The 21,347-nt window shown below is 26.0% G+C and overlaps 1 protein-coding gene and 1 pseudogene across 1 annotated transcript; one reads left to right on the top strand and one right to left on the bottom strand.

Moving 5' to 3' along the window:
* Nucleotides 1-505: 505 nt before the first annotated feature.
* On the bottom strand, nt 506-2,603 carry LOC130956443 (putative ETHYLENE INSENSITIVE 3-like 4 protein). Its single transcript, XM_057883487.1, has 2 exons — nt 2,273-2,603; nt 506-1,922 (listed from the first exon to the last, which is right to left on the bottom strand). Exons 1-2 carry the CDS (start codon nt 2,595-2,597, stop codon nt 703-705), a joined length of 1,545 nt encoding a protein of 514 aa, XP_057739470.1. The 5' UTR covers nt 2,598-2,603; the 3' UTR covers nt 506-702.
* Nucleotides 2,604-15,225: 12,622 nt separating this feature from the next.
* On the top strand, nt 15,226-18,583 carry LOC130956806 (uncharacterized; annotated as a pseudogene).
* The last annotated feature ends 2,764 nt before the right edge of the window (nt 18,584-21,347 follow it).

Here is a 21,347-nt window from a genome sequence, read left to right as displayed (position 1 = left end):
AAGATTTAGATAGGTAATTTAGAAGTGTAGTGTATTTTTATTTGAATGATTGTTGTTCATATTATTCAAGAAAGTCATTGGTTACCTAGCATAACCCAAAAATAAAATATAGCTAAATGTGTTAAAAAAATTTTGGGTTATGCTAGGTAACCAATTACTTTTTTGAATAACATGAACAATCACCAATAAAATAAAAACATACTACACTTTTAAATTATTCACCTAAATTTTAATATTAGAATAACTATTTACACACCTAATAAAATGAACATTCGATATATTTATTATTCACATTATTTAGTATTTTCATTGTCTACCTATACTTTTCTAAAACATTTTACGCCTAACATTTCTCTTAGAAAATTGTTTACTTTAATCATCTACTAACTTTGAAGTATTTCAAAGCACATATAATTAATGATCAAACACATGCATACAAATTATATCCATAATAAAATAATATTTTATTTAAAAATACCAATATTACATGTAACAGGATAATTTTTTGGATGCTATAACTATAGATAACTCACATCAGGTAATTAATAATACATAGAAACTACAGTATTCTTAAGCATATAAAAGTAATTATATAATGTTGTTGCTCTTAAATGAAGTAATAGTATAGTTCCAAAGTGATGAAATAGTTGCTTCTTCGTCAAGAAGATGGTTGTCATGTGGGAAAATATGATCAAGCTTTATTTACGGTGTGTTATTATTCGGATGAGTGGAATCCATCACGCTATCTGCTTTAACCATTTCCAATGCTGCAAGCAACTCACAACCTTCAATGTCATTCAGCCACAACTCTAAATTGTCTTCACCAAAAGCTTCACCTGCAATCTCTTCCATCCCATTCATAATATCAATATCACCAAAATCAGTGTCACCAAATTTATTATTATCATTATTCTTGTCATTGGCTTTAGCTACCTCCATATTTATCCAATTTCCAACACTTGTCATCCTTTCCTCACTTGACAGATAATCATGGAAAGCCTTTGAATTCTCATTGTTGCTGCTACTTCCCTGATGAGTGAGAGTAGCACCGCCAAAACCGCACATCGACTCGTGGTCCATCCTTGAATTCTTGTCTTTAAATCCCATAGGCAAATTGCTTTGTGGACAATCTACGTTCTGACATGTATACAGTAGTTTATCCACAAAGCTGTTACCATTATTGTTGTTGTTACCATTATTATTACTATCAAAATCATACTTTTTTTTTTCACTGCCTCCCTTGCTGCTACTGCCGCCGCCACCACCAAACAGAACATGATCAAGAGAATTATTAATAGAGCTTATTGGGGATGACTCAAAGACTTCGATTTCTCCTTCACTGTCTTCCTTATTGTTCTCCTCGTCGCTGGACGAAGGGGAAATCTTAGGACACTTGTTTGTAAGTCTCAATAAAGCTTCTTCTTTGTTCACAACTTTGGACCAAGTAGCACTGTCTTTGGCAGTCATCCTATCTTGCAAGGTCCTTGATTGAGTCACAAGCCTTCTCAATTTCTCTAAGTCAGGAGACATGTGCTTTATAACCGAAGCCAAAACCGAAACCTTCCATGCCTTCTTCAAATCATGGGGTTTCTTGTATGGTGGTGGTCCGTGTTCTTGAGCCAAAAAGCCCTGTTCACCCCACCATGCCTCTGACCCATTAGGCCACCATGGCGGGGCCACGCCTTTATCCAAAGGGTACCTCCTTTGTGGCGGCACACAGTGTTGCATCAGTGATGAAAGAAGAAATCCTAGTGTTGTGTCCTGAAGATCTTGGAGAAGGTGTATGCTTGACGACTTATCTAACTCTCCTTTTTCAAGTAACGGTAAATACTTTGCAATTGCTGTAGGAGCAGTTTGGTCAAATCTGATATCTTCTTTCCACCATTCTCGCAAACTATCCGAGCTGCCAGTAACTGGTTTACCTATAAATTATAATTAAAGTATTTTAATATCAAAGTTAAAACCGAAGTGTGACAGAAATAAAATATTTTTTTAATAAAAACATACAAAAAAATATTTAAATTATTTTTGAATTAATTGTTAAATAAAAACTCAAATATAATTACTTTCATAATTAAAAAATTTTAAATAATTTAATATATTTAATTAAATTATTATTTTATTATTTTTAATTTTAAGTGAAAATAATTTCACATAATTATTATTCTTCCTCTCAAATTAAACTTTTTAATTATGCATGATTAAGTTTTAATTAAAAAAATTAAATGAAAAAGAAACGCTTGTTTTTGAAAGAAATGGTGTAATTCTATACCTTTTTCGGGGATGATGCCATAGACAAATCCACGAGCTTTGCAAACCTCCATGATCTTGACCATGTGTTTGAGGACAGAATTTTGTGCTTTAGACATCTTTTTCTTTCTGGACGCTTCTTGTTTGGCTTCTTTGTTTTCAGATTCGTCCATGTTAAGCTTCTCCTTCATCTTCTGGAGAAGGATACGGTCTTTCCATATGCGCTTCTTCAGATCTTCATAATTTATAGTTTCATCTTCTGCTGTCGCGATAGTATCAATTTCCTTGTTTTCTGTATCAGACAATTGAACATAAGTCGAATCCATTTCTTCTTGGATTAGCACCATGATGATTTTTTTTTATAAAAGAAGTCAAGTGAAGTGTAAAAAATATGTATATAGAAGAGTAGATAAGAGTAATTGATATTATGTTGTTACAACTCGTGAAAGCTATATGCGTGTATATATAGATATCCACGAAGGTTGTAGAATGGCGGTGTTAGAAGGATCTAACATCAGCTAAATAATCTTAGCCTAGTGAAATTGTATTCAAATAAATAAGTCACAAGAGTGATGGAGATAAAGTAGGCATTACCAAGGTAAAAATTGTACAGTGTTTATATTTCTTAAAAAGACTGGTAAATATACAATTAACCTGAGAATTAAAAGTTGTTTGAGTGAGATAATGGAAAAGATAAGGCGGTTCTGTTTGCATGCATAATTTATAAGGGTTATTAAAATCATAATTCTTACCGTCACTAATATTTAAAAAAAAATTACATCATTTGTAGGCTATTGTCGTCTTTCTTTTTTTTTTTTCTTTTTCACTATCATAGTCATCCATTATCATTGTTACTACCTTCTCTTCTTTTTTTTTGTTTGATTTTCACCACCTTTATTATTACCATTATCTTCTTTTTAGTTAAATATTACAAAATTAATTTAACAATAATAAAATACATTATTTAGTCATGAATAACACAAAAAATAATCTTTAAAAGACCACAAGTTTATAATCTTAACTTACTTAACCAGCAAAATATATTTAAATATATTTTAAATTTAAAGATATATCAAATTATTACAAATGACATCAGAATGACCAAATCTCATATATATTAGTTCAATACCATACAATTAATTCAATAATAATAAAAACACATTATTTAATTGAAAACAACACTTATACTTTTCCTTTCAATAAAAGACACAATAAATCTTTAAATAAAAAACCATAAATTCAAAAATTTAACTCATTTAACCAACAAAATACATTTAAATGTATTTCAAAACTAAAAAAAACATCAATACCACTTTATTTAGTTGAAAATGATATCACGGTTAAAGAATTTCTGTATCAAAATTAAAAAATTTCTATGTCAATTAAGAAAATTTCTGTGCTACAGTAAAAAAAATCTTAATAATATTTTTCTCATAAATTCTACACAATTCAAAACTCTCCCTCCTCTTCCTCTTCTTCTTCTTCTTCATCATCATCATCTTCTTCTTCTCCTTCTTCTTTTTCTTCTTCATTTTCTCCTTGTTGTTTTACATTTTCATTATTTATCTTTTTCTATCCTCTTAATAAGAATATGCGTCACGGTTAAAAAATTTCGATACTATTTTTCTATTAAATTATGCACAAATTAAAATTTTCCCTCTTCTGCTCCTTCTTATTTCACCTTCTCCTCCTAATTATTCTTGTTTCACCTGATTAACATGAATAAAAATAAGAATAAAGAGAAGAAAAAAACAATTAAACATTAAAAAAATGTTGCAATAATTGTTACTTAGATTTTTTTTATTTTATTAGTTTAATATTGATGGTAAATTAATTATAGTAGAAGTACATATTTTATAGTTAATCTAATGTATTTCTTATGTATTCCTACTATAATTAGTTACCATCAATCTTAAATTAATAAAATAAAAAAATTTAGGTAACAATAACCACGAGAAAGAAAAGGGAGAGAAATAAAAAAAACACAGCAACAACAGTAATAAAGAATGACAATAAAAAAAATACAAAAGATAAACAAGTACGTAATTCACGTTTTGTAAATATTTTTTATTGAGTTTGAACTTAATTGACAAAAAAATTTAACTCTTAAAAATAAGACCAACTTAGTATTTATAAATACTGTGTAAACCTTGTGTTATGCTCTAAGGTAATTCCAAAAATATTACATATATAGTAAAATTCAGTTACATACGTATATTTGTATATATTTATGTATATTATTTTATATATTTTTAAATTAAATAATTAATCACAAAATAATTAAATTTATCATAATAAAATAATCAAATAATAAAACTATTTTATAATAGCATAATAAAAAAGTTATGAATCACTAAATATGTATTTTGTATACGATGACTAATTTTTTTTACATATAACATCATTGAATTTTGTAAATGAAGTTAAATTGACTCAATTATTTAATCTATGTAATTAAATTATGACTATCCAAAAAATATTATGAAATCATGTTAAACTTAATAAAATTAGGAATTAACTAATATGTATTTAAGAACACAAATTAAGATTATCAATTTAATTTTTTATAAAAAAATTATAAAATTTAATTTTTAATATATTTATTATGTAATTTTTTAAAGTAAAATCTTTAGATTTTTTAATAAGAATGAATAACCTAACATATACCTTCAAAATACATGTTAAATAAATCTGTTAATAACTATTTTTAAATAAAGTAACACATAATTAATATTTATTCAGTCATGACTATTAAAATAAAGCATTAATAATAATAATAATAATAATAATAATTACAAAAATAATTTTCTATTTATTAAAATCCTTTACAAAAACAGAAACAAGTAAATATTATTAAATTTTGTCTTTCTAATGCATATTTAAACATCAATCAAATAGCATTTTTTTTAACTTTGTTGAGTAAGAAATAATTGAGTTCATGTGACAAATGAAAATGATGAGAGCCAATTTATTATTTGTGATTCATACACGCACTCTTATGTTAATAAATTTTGCATGACGTAATGAAGAACGTGGTTAGATTAATTTTGATGAGTCGTACAAATAGATAGATAGAAGCAGACCCGTACCATATATAATATAGTTCAATAAATATAATATTAACATATATGTGACTAATAATTCCACGAAGGGACAAGGTTGAATTGCAGTGTGTATAGAAGAAAAAATTATGCCCATTCTTTAGAGAAATAGGTTACTTTCATGGTACGTCAATATAAAAGAGAAATTAAATGATAAAATCCGGCCCATACTAATTAAAATATATGGTTATTTTTTGTTATAAAAAATTTGAACACTTATAAAATTAATCATAACAAAAATTAATATTATATTCATCAAAATAATTTTATTTTGACAAAACATATTTCATTGTTAAAATTATGTTAATTCCAAAGAAAAATACATAAAAATTCTAAATTGCTTGTATGTCGTTTTTTAACATTTTTTATCAATCAACTCAATTTCAATTTTGGGGTGTCACCCAATTGCATTAACCATAAAAACTAGGATTAACTAATATTTGTCTTTAGAGTGAATGATAAAGGTATAAATTAAAAATATTTTTATAAAAAATATAAAATTTAAATTCTCAATACATTTATTATGTATTTATTAAAATAAATTATTTAAAATTTTTTATTACTAGTAATCTTAATTTGTATTCTTAGGACACATATTAATTAAATCTTACAAAATAAACATTTACTTAAAAATAAAAATAAATACATCAGAATCAAAACAATAAATATTGAAGAATCAAAGTAGAATAAAAAAAATTTAAAAAAAAAATTAAACCATCGTCAATAAACAATTGAGTACAAAATATAATTACCTAATTTTAAAAAAAAAAGGAGATAAAAATAAAATAAAATCCTCACCGAATAAAAGCTTAATAGCAACTCAATTATATTTTAGAAAAGATAACGAGAACAACAAAAACATAAATATAGACTTGTTAGTTTTAACTTTGAAAAGTCTAAATACGAGCTCTTATATTATATTGGAGTACTGTATCTTAGATTAATTTTTTTAACAATAAAATCTCGATAACAATGTTTTAGATATCAATAAATTAAATGATAATTTTTAAATTTTAAAAATTAGTTAATCATTTCATTTTAAATTTATATATTTTTTAAAAGATAAATTGTTTAGACTTTGATCTAAAACAAAAGATTTAAATTTTTGTTTTTATTAGCTTTGATATTTTAAATATTTTATTTAATTACAAAAAAATATTTTTTATTAATATTTATATTTTGAGGTAAAAAATACCAATAACTTATTGAAAAAATAAAAAATAAGAGTAATTATCCAAATCAGTCCTTAAGAATTTTAATTTAAAATTGATATATTAGTTTTTAAGAAAAATTAATACACAGATCAATTCCTAAGGTTTTATTTGACAGACAAATTCATTGACAGAGTAATTATCCAAATCAATCTCCAAGGATTTTAAAAATAGGCATTTTAGTCTCAAAAAAATTAATATACAAATCAATCCCTAATGTTTCTCTCCGTTAGACATTAGACATAACAGTCTTCCATCCAAAAATAAAATAAAATAAAATAATTATTATTATTAATGGCACAATAAAATTGTACTATAATTTTTTGTATTTTTTAGACAAAAATAATGATAAATTTATTCATTAAATTCTGATGTATATATAGTCACTTAATAATAATAATAATAATAATAATAATAATAATAATAATAATAGAGATTATTCTATAAGAAATTCAAAATTAAAATCATTTGTTATTTTTGTATTTAATATAATCAAAAGATGTCCTATTTTAAAAAAAATTATTTATCTTAGAGATTGATCTGTGTATTAATTTTTCTTAGAGACTAAAATATCTACTCTTAAAATCCTTAGGGACTGATTTGACTAATTACTCTTGTTATTGTTACACATTATTGTTGTTGTTGTTATTGATACTCTTTTTACAATTTTGGTTTCTATCGTTTAGACAAAAAAAAATTATTCATACTCAATTTTTTTTGCATTTGAATTTATCCCTGTAATTCAACTTGATTTTAAAATCATCCGTTTTACTTAAATTTTAAAATTTTGGATCAAATTATCTCTAACAAAAATGATAAAACTTAAAAAAAAAGAATAGAGAAAAAGAGAGAAACAGTCAATGAAAAGAGAGAGAAGCACGAATGAGAGGACGTGGTGAAAATGGCATCGACGCAAGCAGATCAGACGGCAGAGTCAGAATCGGTAAGCGGATCCTCCAGTTCGCTGTTTCCCAGCGAGTTTTGCCGCGTTGCTCTTCGCTAGCTGGCTACTCTTCGCTCGCTCTGCTCCTCACTACTTGCCACTTCGCCCCTCGCATCCTCATCGTTTTACAATTTCTTTCTTATGCTTATGTCTCTCTAATGCATGTGTCTACTTCTGCTAGTTTCACTTTTATTTCATTTCACTTTTAAATTAGTGTTCTAATTTTTTTTAATTTTATTGATTCTTTAATATTCGAAATATAAATTTATTTTTGTTGTTGGTCTCTAGTCTTGATCTTGATTTTTGCTTCTATTTTTCGTTTATTACATTATTTTTTTGCTATTTTATTGTTGTGTCTTGTTGTTGCTGTTAGTGTTTTTTGTTTATTCTTTTTGTTTTTATTTTAAAATTTTCATTGTTATTGCTGATGCTGTGAAAATTTTTGTTGCTAATAATGTTTTGTTTTTTTAATAATAATTTTATTTAAATTTATTATAGTAGAAATATAAGTTTATTTTCATTGTTTTTATTTTATCTTAATGTTATCTATAATTTTTTAGAAATATAAGTTTATATATTAACTAATTTTTGTACATCATGATTTTCATAATTATTGTAACAATTCTTTAATTCAGGTGGTGTTTTGAATGTTGTGAACTCTGCATTTTATGGACTTTCATGCTAGTATTAGAAATATCATATGATGAATATATCCCATCAAAATATGATAAATGTAAATATATATTTTCTAGTTAATCTTTAAATTTTTGTTGGCCCTTTGTATGTAGAGTGCACTTCATTCCTATTTTTGTTTTTACGTTCATACCCTTTTTGTTTCAAATTCGTAAGCCTAAAGTCTAATTATTAAATTACGTCTCTTTTCTTTTTTAATTTTCAATTTATTTCCTAACTTCTAAGTAACATGAAATAAACTAACTAAATGATGAGATGCATATATCACTAGACTTTCTCTGCTACTACCCGCTGTACTACAAAAATAATAAATAAATTATTCGTCACTGACACACTCATTTTTCTCCATTGCAGTCGAAATATATTCACATTTTTTTTCTAATTGTTTTCTTGTCTATTTTTAGCTACTAGCTAATATTTTATTATTCTCTCTTATTTTGGTCATACTGTAATATGCAAAATCTGTTTTTTTTTTCAATATAAATGAAAATATAAAACATATTATTTCTCTAAATAATAGAAAAATAGTCATCAAGATATGCATAGTTATTTTATTATTGACGTTCGCAAAATAGAAATAAAAATGCACCCTAATCTACAAAGATATGTAAGTGAACATATTATTTAATTAATCATTACCGTTAGCATTGTCACTGACTTTTATAAGATCTTAAAAATAAAAAATATTAAAAAATAAAATATAAATTAAATACTAAAAAAATAAAATGTTATTTTTATTTTCACTTTTTATTTATTTATTAAATTTTAAAAATAAAAGATTAAAAATAAAATAAAATAATAAAAATTTACTATTTCGAAAAAATTTCAAGATTAGAATAATTTGATAAATGGGAAGGATATTGAAAAATGAGTGGAATAAATGTGGTAAAGTATTTTAATTGAGTAGATGAGCATCATATTTTTACATATTTTAATAAAAAAGATCAATCTATTTGTAATGATATTTTATTTTGTTATAATTTAAATATTATTATTATTATTTATCAATGTTATTATTATTATTGTAGTTATAATTATTTAATATTAATGTTATTATAATTTTTATTTGTCTTTATTATTATTATTATTATTATTGTCTATTTCATGTGTGTACGAGTGACAATGAGTAGGGTAGAATAGGATTTGGATCCAACCCTAATCCTACCCGCGGATTAAAATTTTTATATAAACTCAACCCTACCTTACCCGCAGGTTGAGAATATCTCAACCCTAACCCTACTTGCTTTTAACCTGCGGATATCCGATCCTACCTGCAGATTACAAAAAATATACATTATTATATAATTTGATGATAATTTAAAATAGAATTGATTTTTATGTAAAAAAAATATTAAATTATCAATTAAAGATTTTCTTTTAGTGATTAAGGATCTTTTGTATTTTGTGAGAAGTCTTTGATTCAACATCCATTTAAAATATATTTTTATATAAGTATATAACATAAACATATATAGAGTGCGAGTTGGTCGGGTAGAGTTGAGGCTCAACCCACACCCTACTCGATCCGTATGAAAATTCTATCCGCATTCTATTCTACACATTATAAATCGGGTTGGCAACCCTACTCGATCGAATGGAATTGAATTAGATACTTACGAGTAAGATACATATTGCCATCCCTACATGTATTTCAAATGAAAAATGGCCATGAATTTTATTATGCATACACTCCATTTTGTGTACGCTCAAAAAGTCAGCTGTGCCTTATCTATTTTGCATGCGTCATAAAAGAATTGGTGTGTATTTTTATTTTGTAAGGTCACTAATAAAATAGTTCTGCATATTTTGATAAACATTTTTCTAAGTGCGTATTAAAAAAAATAATTATTTTTATACATTTATTTGTATAAAAAACCTGCAAAATCTAGATAACTGACTATAAGTCACATTGATCGCATTTTCATGTTTAATTTGGACTTTTTTTTTTAAATTACAAACATCTTATATATTTATTGTCCGAATTTGACTAATTTAAATTGAATACAGTGAAGTAGTGATCTATAGATGGTAGAAGATTTTAGAATCATTTTTGTTAAGTAACTAATAAGGATGGTAGCTAACGGCAGTTAATTAGTAACTTTTTTTTTAATTATTTTTTAAAAAAATATTAATTCAAATTATATTTAAAATTAAATAAAAATATTTTAAAATAAAAAAATAAATAAAAATAAATACTTAAAATTATTATAAAAAATATCTAAAATAAAAAAACATTCAAAACATAATAAAAAAATTTAAATTTTAATAAAAAAAGAGATTTAAAATCATTTAAAAAAAAGAGTGCTAGAAACCAGTAAGTTTTGTGATGTGTAGCCATCAAATTAGTTATTATTAGTGTTTTTATTTTATTCTATAGTGTGAGATTATTTACTTTTCTTTTGCTTAAGTGCTGGTCCTAGACTTTCTCTTACAAAAATTCAAAACCTAACAAAACGAAAAATTTAAAAATATTAGAAAAACATCCAAAAGCTAAAAAAAACATCTAAAACTATTACAAAAATAATCCAAAATCTAAAAAAAAAAAAAACACAAAACATCCAAAACATATAAAAAAGACATATCCGAAACTTAAGAAAAAGAAATATCCAAAACAAATAAAAAGAATCATTCAAAATCTACAAAAGAAGAAGAAGAATGTCATTGTAAAAAGGATATGCAAAACCTAATAAAAAAATCTGAAATATAACAAAAAGAAGCATTCAAAATATGAAAAAAAAAACAAGATATTTAAAATTATTTTAAAAAATCTAAAATATAACAAAATGAGACAACTAAAATATTGAAAAAAGAATATTCAAAAATAAAAAATAGTTAAAATTATTAAAAAATCATTCAAAATATAAAAAAAAGAAACATCTACAACTAATAAAAAGAATCTGAACACATTGATACATAATAGTATTTATATATGTGCAAGTATGTCCAGAAATTTTTTTTTATTTTTTCATCACGTGTTGGATAAAGGTTAAAGAGTGTCGTGTCTGAAATGTATTCGACATGCAAACACGACAACTCATTAAAATACATGTGTTTCATAGATTAAAATGATTCACAATTAGTCAAATTTTAATTATTACATGTTAATTTTTATATAATTATAAAAAGATACTTTTTTAAAATATTTTTAAAAAAAAGAAAAGAAGTATGTATAATAATACTAAAACACATTATATTAGCATTTTTGGACTAAAATATTACCTGTTGTAACTTGTAAGATAGTATAGTGATAATAATGACAATATTTGTACCAACTAATAAAACGATTCACGATATATCCTAAAGTGAATATTAACGTTATTAGATCACTTAATTAAAGCTTTTGCATTTGATAAGAAAAAACATAAATAAATAATTAGGGATGCAATCAATTCTAATCAATTAGTTATAAATTTGATTTTAAAATTAAAATAAATTTATTTTTCCGTTAAAAAAAATACATGCACTACTACTCCAACCTATAACGTTCTGAGAACGTGATTTCTATCTCCTTCACTATCGCGACGTCGCCTCCCCCTCACTCTTTGTGCCATTGGCCCCTCCTCCTGATCCTTTGCCGGTAGTCTTGCTGTCGCACACTTGCGCCTCCTCTTCCAAACGCTTTTCGTCGCGACGCCTATCTCCTTGCACAAGAACGGCGCGACTGCAATCTTCCTCTCCTCTGTTGCCGCGACGGCATCTCCCCCTCTCTCCGTGCCACGCGACCCATCATGGTCGTTTGTCGGTCGTCACGCTACTGCGACTCCTTTCAAACACTTCTCACCCCATCTCTTAAAATAGTTAAAAAATTAATTTATATTTTAATAACAATAAAATATCAAAATATCATATTAATTTATCTAAAAAATATTTTGTATATATATATATATATATATATATATATATATATATATATATATCATGTCCCTGTATTTTATAAGAATTTAAAATTTGTTATTCGTGTGCTTTATATTTGTGTCTGTATCAGTATCTGTGTATCATAGATTCTAATAAATCTAATTTATATTTTTCTTTTGTTGTGTATCAACCTTAATTAATAATTTAACATAATATACAAATAAAATATATACATCTCATTATTTAAATTAATTAGTTAAATATCCTTTAAAATACCAACGTCACGCTTTCTAATGTCATTACTCATTATGCATATTTAATTTTTTTTTCTAAAAATATTTTAGGAAAATACATTTTTTAATTTGGATTTATATAAAAATTAATATTTAATGACTAAAATTTAGTAATTATTACTCATTCTAATAAATCTAATTTATATATCTTTTATTGTTTGTATCAATCTTAATTAATATGATTTGTAAATAAAATATATACATCTCATTATTTAAATTAATTAGTCAAATATTTATTAAGAAATGAAACCTAAAAATAATATTATTATATTAGATAGGATTTTAGTGTCAAAAATGTTGACGTGGTGCGTTTTGGTACCAAGGTACATACCTCTTGTTTTCCCACAGTATTTTAGAAAAGTATTTTCTTTAGAATTATATGAAAATTGATATTTAATAACTAAAATTCTATTAATATCAATTACTTTAATAAATTTAATTTATTTCTTTTTTGTATTGTGTATCAATTTTAATTAATATAATTTTCAAATAAAATATGTACACTTCATGATTTGAATAAATTAGTCAAATATTCATTAAAAAAAATAAATTTTACAAATAATATTAATTTAGAATAATAAAATATGAGTAATAATTAAGAGACTTAATTTACCTTTTTTAATTATTCTTTTAATACTTAGATGAATAAAAATTTAAAAAATATAAAACTCTATTTAAAAATTAGGAGAATAATTAAAAGGATGAGTTAGAATTTCTAATAATTTTTATATAAATTAAATAATAAAAAATTAAATTAAAAAAGACTAACAAAACATAAATTAAATAAATATTTTCTGCACCTCGTATAGGTATATACTCTAGTTTGTATTATAACAAATACCAGTCAATATTTTTGATAATGTTTTGAAAGACTAACTTGACTTGTATTAATGAACTAATTTGATTCATATATGTTATAATACAGCAACACTAAAATGGCTTGCTTACCCGTATATTTCTTAGATCATATTGAGTCTTAACCAACGAAATCAACACACTTAGAATGTGTTTGATAAAGTTTATTGGAAGTGTTTGAACCTTTTTAAGCACATAAGTTAATGTCTTGTATTTGGTAAAATAAAAATTTATGTGCATGTATTTTTAGTTTTTAAGAGTTGACAGTATTTTTTAAAGTATCTATGAAAAAATTTTTTAAAATTAATTTGTATTTTTTTAAGCTAAAATAAAAAATCTAATATAAACTTTTATATATTTCTTATTTTTTTTATTTTTGTCTACTAAAATTATTTTAAATTTTAAAAATAATTTTATCAAACACTTATTATAGCTTTTTTTTTAACTTATGGTAGTTTTTAGGTTAACTGGTTGAAAATTAATTAGTTGTAAATCTAAACTATATTTATGAGTTTAATTTGATGTTTGTTAATAAATTATTATATACACAAAAATGAGATTACACAATTATTATAGTCTATACTTATTAAAACTACTTTTATTTTGTTTTACAAAAAGTAATAACTATTGTAAATTTCAAAAAGATCTATAAAAATTACAAAAGACAAATGATTTTTAAAGGACTTTGTTAAAATTCTTAACTTTTTATTTAATAAATAACTAATTAATAATAAAAATTTAGGGTTAACCACCAAAAAGGTCCTCGAATTATTAGACGCTGACAAAAATGTCTATAAATTTTACTATCAACGAAAATGCCTTTAAATAATTTAAAAACACAATAACAATACCCACAGTAAATATATATTTTCAAAAAATGCTTTAGAGATTGAATTTTGATGTGATTTTTTACAAGCATAATTAAAAGAATGAGATATTATTATTCTTAAAATTTGATAATTTTTTTCTAAGTATATATTTTTTGTGATTTTTTAAAAGTATTATTAGTTGTTAACAAAAAAATTACAAAAAAAATATATACTCAATGAAAAATTACCAAATTTTAAAGATAGTAGTATCTTATTTTTTTAATCATACCTAAAAAAAATTACATCAAAATTCAATCTCTAATGTATTTTTTGAGAAATACATATTTAATGTTAGATAATCTTACAAAAAAACTAACATTAAATATGTATTTCTCAAAAAATACATTAGAGATTGAATTTTGATGTAATTTTTTATAAGCATGATTATAAAAATGAGATATTATTATTCTTAAAATTTGGTGACTTTTTGTTATGTATATATTGTTTTGTGATTTTTTAAAAGTATTATTTGTTGTTAATAAAAAATTATAAAAAAATATATACTTAACGAAAAATCACCAATTTTTATGTATAATAATATCTTATTTTTATAATCATACTTGCAAAAAATTACATCAAAATTCAATTTTTAAGGTATTTTTTGAAAATATATATTTATTGTTGGATATTGTTGTTGTGTTTTTAAATTATTTGAAAGCATTTTTCTCGATAACAAAATTCGGGTGAATTTTTGTCGACGTTTAAATATTTCGGAGGCATTTTTGGTGGTTAACCCTAAAAATTTATGTATAATTTACTATATTTAATTAAATTATAGTTTAATAATTTTTAACTATTAAGTTCACAAACAAGTATAAGTGGGTATTTTTTACTTTCTACCCATCAATAAATCAGTGGAGCAGGGAGAAAAACAAAAGAAAAGTGTTTGACTAATTACTTAGGAACAGAAAAAGTTTTAGATTCCAATATTTTCTTTTGCAGAAAACAAAAAACCCACCACTATATTACCAATTTCACCAATGCCTCGTTGTCATTAATGTTTTTTATCCCTTCTAAACTAGTATTTGTTGTATGTAAAAGAAGTGAAAAAAAAACAAAAATAACAGCGTGTGTTTTGGAGTATTTCTCGGTGAATGTGGTGAAAGAGGTTCCATTCAAACTCTGTTGTGATTTGCAAACTTTCTCGTAATAGAAATGGGTTGGGTGATGTTCAAAAATCACAAGAAGAGAAATAACGAACCTTTGCGACTCTGCAAGGAACGAAAGAGGCTCATAAACTCAGCCATTGATTCAAGATACGCTCTCTCTGCTTCGCACCTTTCTTACATTCACTCTCTTCGAAATATTGGCATTGCTCTTCGCCGTTACGCTCAGGCACAGTTACTAGACTCGCCACCATCGGGTTCGGTTTCTGTTTCTGAATCAAATTACCCTTCTTCTTCTTCATCATCATCACGTCCTCATGATGAAGATGGAAGTCACGTGGGTTACCCAACGAGGTCACGTGACACTGAAGATGTTGGTCTCACTGTTAGCATCAACAAAAATTGCAGTTACGACAGTTACTTGGATCGTGAATTTTCGGTACCTTCACTTTCTACTACTTATAATGGTGTTGCTTCTTCTTCGGATTTCTTTAATCCTTTAAGGTTTAAGTTTAAAATGCACAAATACTTTGGTATTTACTCATGTATTGTGTTTACGTGTATGATCTATCTTAAATTTTAAATTTGTGACTATTTTCCATGAATCAATCCTATCTATCAAATTATATTGCATCGTGCTGTATTCAATAAACTAGTGTTAATTTTTCCGAAAATTTGATTTTTTTTCAAAAAATTCTATGTGCCACAAATTTAGCTATCCTCGAGATGAATTAAATAATATATATATTTCAAAAATACTATATGTATATAAATAATCACACCAGATCCGTTATTATAGATTTAGATATAAATATTTAAGTTATTTAATTTATTTTTAATATATATTTTATATAAATGGTTGATTTGATATCATTTTTTGTCTATTTAGTATAATTTTTTTTTTCAAAAAAAAAAAACAATTATTGTATGCACGGATCATACTATTATTATATCGTATTGAATACTGAGTACGTATATTAATGTAACCTACTTTTAAATTTGTGATTTTTCTTTCCATAAATTTTATTCAGCATCATAATTAGTATTTGTATCTGTGTAACATAGACTCGAGTGCAAGCATGGAGAAGGAGAGGATTTTCTAAACTCCATGGATAATGAAAAGGATATTAACAGAGGAAATGGGTGTAGGGGTTCATCAGTAAATTACTATGATCAATTATCATTTGTTTTAAGAGTAGTTGAAGGTTTGAAGATGGAGTTACCAAGCAATGTGAAAAATGTGCACACTAAAAGAGAAGATCCTTCTCAGTTCATCACACACAGAACTAAAGATTTTGTTACTAGCATGAAGAAAATTGAACATAGATTCTTTCGTGCTTTTGAATCTGGTAGAGAGGTTTCTAGGCTTCTAGAAGCTAACAAAATCATGATTGGATATTATGAATCCAAAGGTAATTTGCTACTTAATTCGAGTTACATGTTTAATGTCACAAATTGCAAAATTTTGTTGGTTAGTTGGTAGTATTAGAGAAACAAAATCATATTATTTATGTTATATCTATTATAATAAGAATAAAAATTAGAATTTTATGCAAAAGAAAAAACCGATATATAAATGAATTTTTTAAAATTAATTTTAGTTAAAAATAATATTAAAATATACAATTTTTATTAAAACTTTTAATTTTAATATGACACTTTTAATTTTTTATTTTCAGCCCCTCTTTATAAGATTTTTGGATCCGTCACTAATCACAACAATAAAATTTTAAAATTTCAGTAGGCAACTCTAATATTATACTATGAATCAAATTTCTGAAAAAATTTAACTATTAAATAAATGTATACAGTTAGGTTTATATTTAATTCTAGATTGTATTTATACGCGATATGTTAAACAAACATTTTTCAATTTTTAACTAAGATATCAATTTAGCTATGTTTCAGGCTAGTAAATCCATCAGAAAGGAGTATGATAGAAAATGTGAGTAACTAAGGCATCAATCTGCCAAAGATGAAAGCACTCGAGTGATTGATAAAACTAGATCAATAGTGAGGAATCTGCACTCAAGGATAATAGTGGCCATTTATTCTTTTGATACAATATCCAAACAGATTGAAAGAGTGAGAGATAAGAGTTGCTTCCACAACTTTTGGAATTAAATCAAAGGTAAGTGATGATTCTTCATATTCCATTTATTCTTGTGTTCCTGTTTTGGACTTGAAGCTTTACTTAGTGTTTGAAAAAAACATTTTTTTTAAGTTCGATAAAATTCAATCAAATTCCTCTTTATTCATAAAATAAGAAATGTAGCGAAGTAATTTTTTTCACCTAATATTAGTTATTTTTTTGAAGTTATTTTACTTATTTTAAATTCTAATCCTGAGTTATAAATTCTTAATATTGCATTGTAAATTATAAATTCTAAACCTTAAAATTAGTTAACGTGGACTAACTAAAATTTTTCTAGATTACACAATTTTTATTGGTGGTCAAAATATTATTTCCTATATATTTTATAAAATATAACATTAAACATTATGCGAATATAACATTAAATTCTCCCAAAAATTAAAGTTTAAAGAGATCAATGTCATTTGAACAAATAAAAAGAAGTCACCAAATATTTCATCAAATCTTAAATAATGTTAGTGTAATTTGCCTAAAAGAACTCTATATTACTTGACAATGATGCGATAACTTATAATTAGTCAAGTAATACTAGTATTAATTAGCTCATAAATTGTTAGTCATGCATCGCAGATTAATTAAGATGTGGAGGGCTATGCTTGAGTGCCATCATGCTCAATTCATTACAATTTCTTTGGCATATCATTCAAGAAGCTCAACAAGAACCATAGAAGCCGATGCTCGCAGAGAGATCCTAGCTCAACTTCTAGAAGAATTCAAGTGCTTTGGCCTAAGCTTCGATAATTGGATTAACAGCCATACCTCATACGTGGAATCTCTCAATGGATGGCTGCAAAACTGCGTATTACAGCCAAGTGATCGTTCCAAGAATAGAAGGTGGCCGTTCTCCCCTCGCCGTGTTCTTGCCCCTCCAATATTTGTTCTCTGCTGTGATTGGTCTTCAGGGATCAAGGCATTGCCGGCCGAGGATCTAAGCCGCGCAATCAACGTCTTTGTATCCGAGCTGTGCCGTGTCATGAAGCAACAAGAAGATAAAGAACTACAAGAGAAATAGAATTTAAGTGGTGAATTAAATAATGAGGAAACAAAGAGCAAACATAATAGTATTGAGGATACTAGTGAAGATGACTATGCACATTTGTGATGTATACATGAGAGCCTAACCAAGGTTCTTACTCAAATGACTAAATTTTCCGAGGCATCACTGAAGATGTGTGAAGATGTTAAGCAAAAAAGTCAGGTAGCTCAAGCTGCTTATCATAATTGCAAATCTGTTAGGACTGGAAAATTTTAATCTTCAGTTTGTTTGAATGGGGTTGTACATTCATGAAATATTAGTGCCAAATACTAAAACATAAAAATAAAAAAAAGCATGAAAGAACGAAATTGAAAAATTAATTTTTCTGTTAATTATTAGTGAATTACTACTTGTTACCTGGTGTGTGAGAGGAAATTACAGACAGTGTTTAGACTTTAGAGCTTTGGAATTGTAAATTGTATAATGATTTATGCAGTTTTGGTAATTATTTTTATTTCCTAGATGTTGTTTTAACTTTTCTTTAGGTTTTCTTTATAAATTTGCGCAAATATAACATTTATTTGGTAAAACAAATATATATATATATATATATATATATATATATATATATATATATATACACATGTTTATTAAAGAGTTTTAGTAAAAGAATACAGTAAAATCAAGAGTGAATATCCTTTTCGACTTCTAATTATTTGTTCGTGGGACATGTCGCACTCCAATCATCTTGAAACCCCTAAACGACCCTCATTCTGGAGAAGAATTGGACAATTCGACTCCTGTAACCTATTTACAGAAGGTTGCCTATATGATGTCTCAGTTTGCGGGTGTCACGTCACAATGGAGAACTGTTACAGAGACTAATGGCCCCTCCCCAAATACAAAACGTCGTCGCAGAGAGTCAATGGTGTATAAGAGATTTTGAACTCTTTGGTTTTCTATTAATCTCCTTCGTTTACTCACATATTCACAGAAACCTAAGGCCCTAAAAATTTGCCTTCCTCCTTTGTTTACCTCCATAATACGGTGACAACATTGCAAGTGGTGGTTGTTGAGATGACCCATTGACGGAAGTTCATAAGGATCAACAAAGTTAGTTGTTAGTTTCCTGCATTCCTACTCCCCTGTCTTAGTTTTGATTGCATTATAACAAACTTGTTTAATGAACTGGAGAGTGTTGTTGCATTGTTTTAGTGAGTCATTTTTTTGAAACCGAATTAACTATATGATTGTAATGTCTTTGTGGATTTCTGTAGTGACCTAGGATTTTGTGTATTGTTTTCTGCACATGCTAGAATTAAAAATGCTATATGATTAGTATGTTCTGTTTCTTTTACAAGGTGTTTTAATATATATTTTATATAAGGGATTTATTTGATATGATTTTTTTTGTCTATTTAGTATGATTTTTTTTCAAAAAAAAAATATTCTATGCACGGATCATACTGTATTATTATATCGTATTCAATACTGAGTACGTATATTAATGTAACCTACTTTTAAATTTGTGATTTTTCTTTCCATAAATTTGTATTTAGCATCATAATTAGTATTTGTATCTGTGTAACATAGACTCGAGTGCAAGCATGGAGAAGGAGAGGATTTCCTAAACTCCATGGATAATGAAAAGGATATTAACTGAGGAAATGGGTGCAGGGGTTCATCAGTAAATTGCTATGACCAATTATCATTTGTTTTAAGAGTAGTTAAAGGTTTGAAAATGGAGTTACCAAGCATTGTGGAAAATGTGCACACTAAAAGAGAAGATCCTTACAGTTCATCACACACAGAGCTAAAGATTTTGTTACTAGCATGAAGGAAATTGAGCATAGATTCTTTCGTGCTTTTGAATCTGGTAGAGAGGTTTCTAGGTTTCTAGAAGCTAACAAAATCATGGTTGGATATTTTGAATCCAAAGGTAATTTGCTACTTAATTCGAGTTACATGTTTAATGCTCACAAATTGCAGAATTTTGTTGGTTGGTAATATTTTGAGCCTTATGTTGAGCCTAATTATGAATCTAAGTGCTGATATTCAAATTGTTTAGGGAAGCCTTCTGCAATGGCATTGCTAAGAGCTTTTCGTTTTGTTTTCCATTGCGGAAAAGTGAGACCTCTTTCTAAAGGTAAGTTCTTCTTTCATTTCTGGGAACTGTGAAGTGAAATTGATTACACCGGTGCTAGTTAATATATGGATGGTTTAGTTTTCAGAAAAATTCTTTTATAGATATAAGTGTAACATGTTATGTTTCAGCAGAGTCACCAAATTTGGTGGAATCAGTAAAATAGTAAATGTATTTTGAATAGGTGAATACTTTGATACATAGTAAGATTATACAGAGATACAGAATTGTAGCTTCTTTCTGTATCTCTGTACATTCTTACTTTTTACTTTGTATCTGAATCATCACCTTTGCGTAAAGTTAGTCAAATTATTTATTGTCAATATGACTAGAAATGATGTTGCAATGCGAGAACACGTTTGGTTTTGCTATTTTTCTATGCTGAGTCGGTTTGAATCTCTGAACTCAGAAATTAGTTTTCATATATCTGACAATGTATCATGAATGAAATGCCACTGTATCAAGCAAGGCAAGGCCAAAATGTCAAAATATTAAGCATATATAACAAATTTTCTACATTCATTTTTATTTGACTCAACAAACTTTGTATAGACACATCGATTTAAGGATGTACCAGAGTGAATATGTCACATAAAAAAAATAGGGGGAGTATAATGATTTCAATTTGATTAACGATTTAAGGCAACTCTTGTCTGCATCAACTGTAGATAATTTTATGGCTTAAGCTACAATGTTGTCACTTTATTTCATTTTCTCGATGCTACTTTGAGCTCTGATTCTTGAAAGACGAGTATGTAGGAGAGGAAAATTCTTGTTAGGTGCAAATTACTTTTTGACACACATAAAAGTTGATCAACAAAACAAATATTGGTTAAAGATAGTGGGACCCACTTTCAATGTGAATGTGTCTAAAGGTATTATGATAAGGATTTTTCT

Source organism: Arachis stenosperma, chromosome 10 (assembly GCF_014773155.1).
Source record: "Arachis stenosperma cultivar V10309 chromosome 10, arast.V10309.gnm1.PFL2, whole genome shotgun sequence".
Lineage (NCBI taxonomy): Eukaryota > Viridiplantae > Streptophyta > Magnoliopsida > Fabales > Fabaceae > Arachis > Arachis stenosperma.
This window is presented reverse-complemented; position numbering and strand designations above follow the sequence as displayed.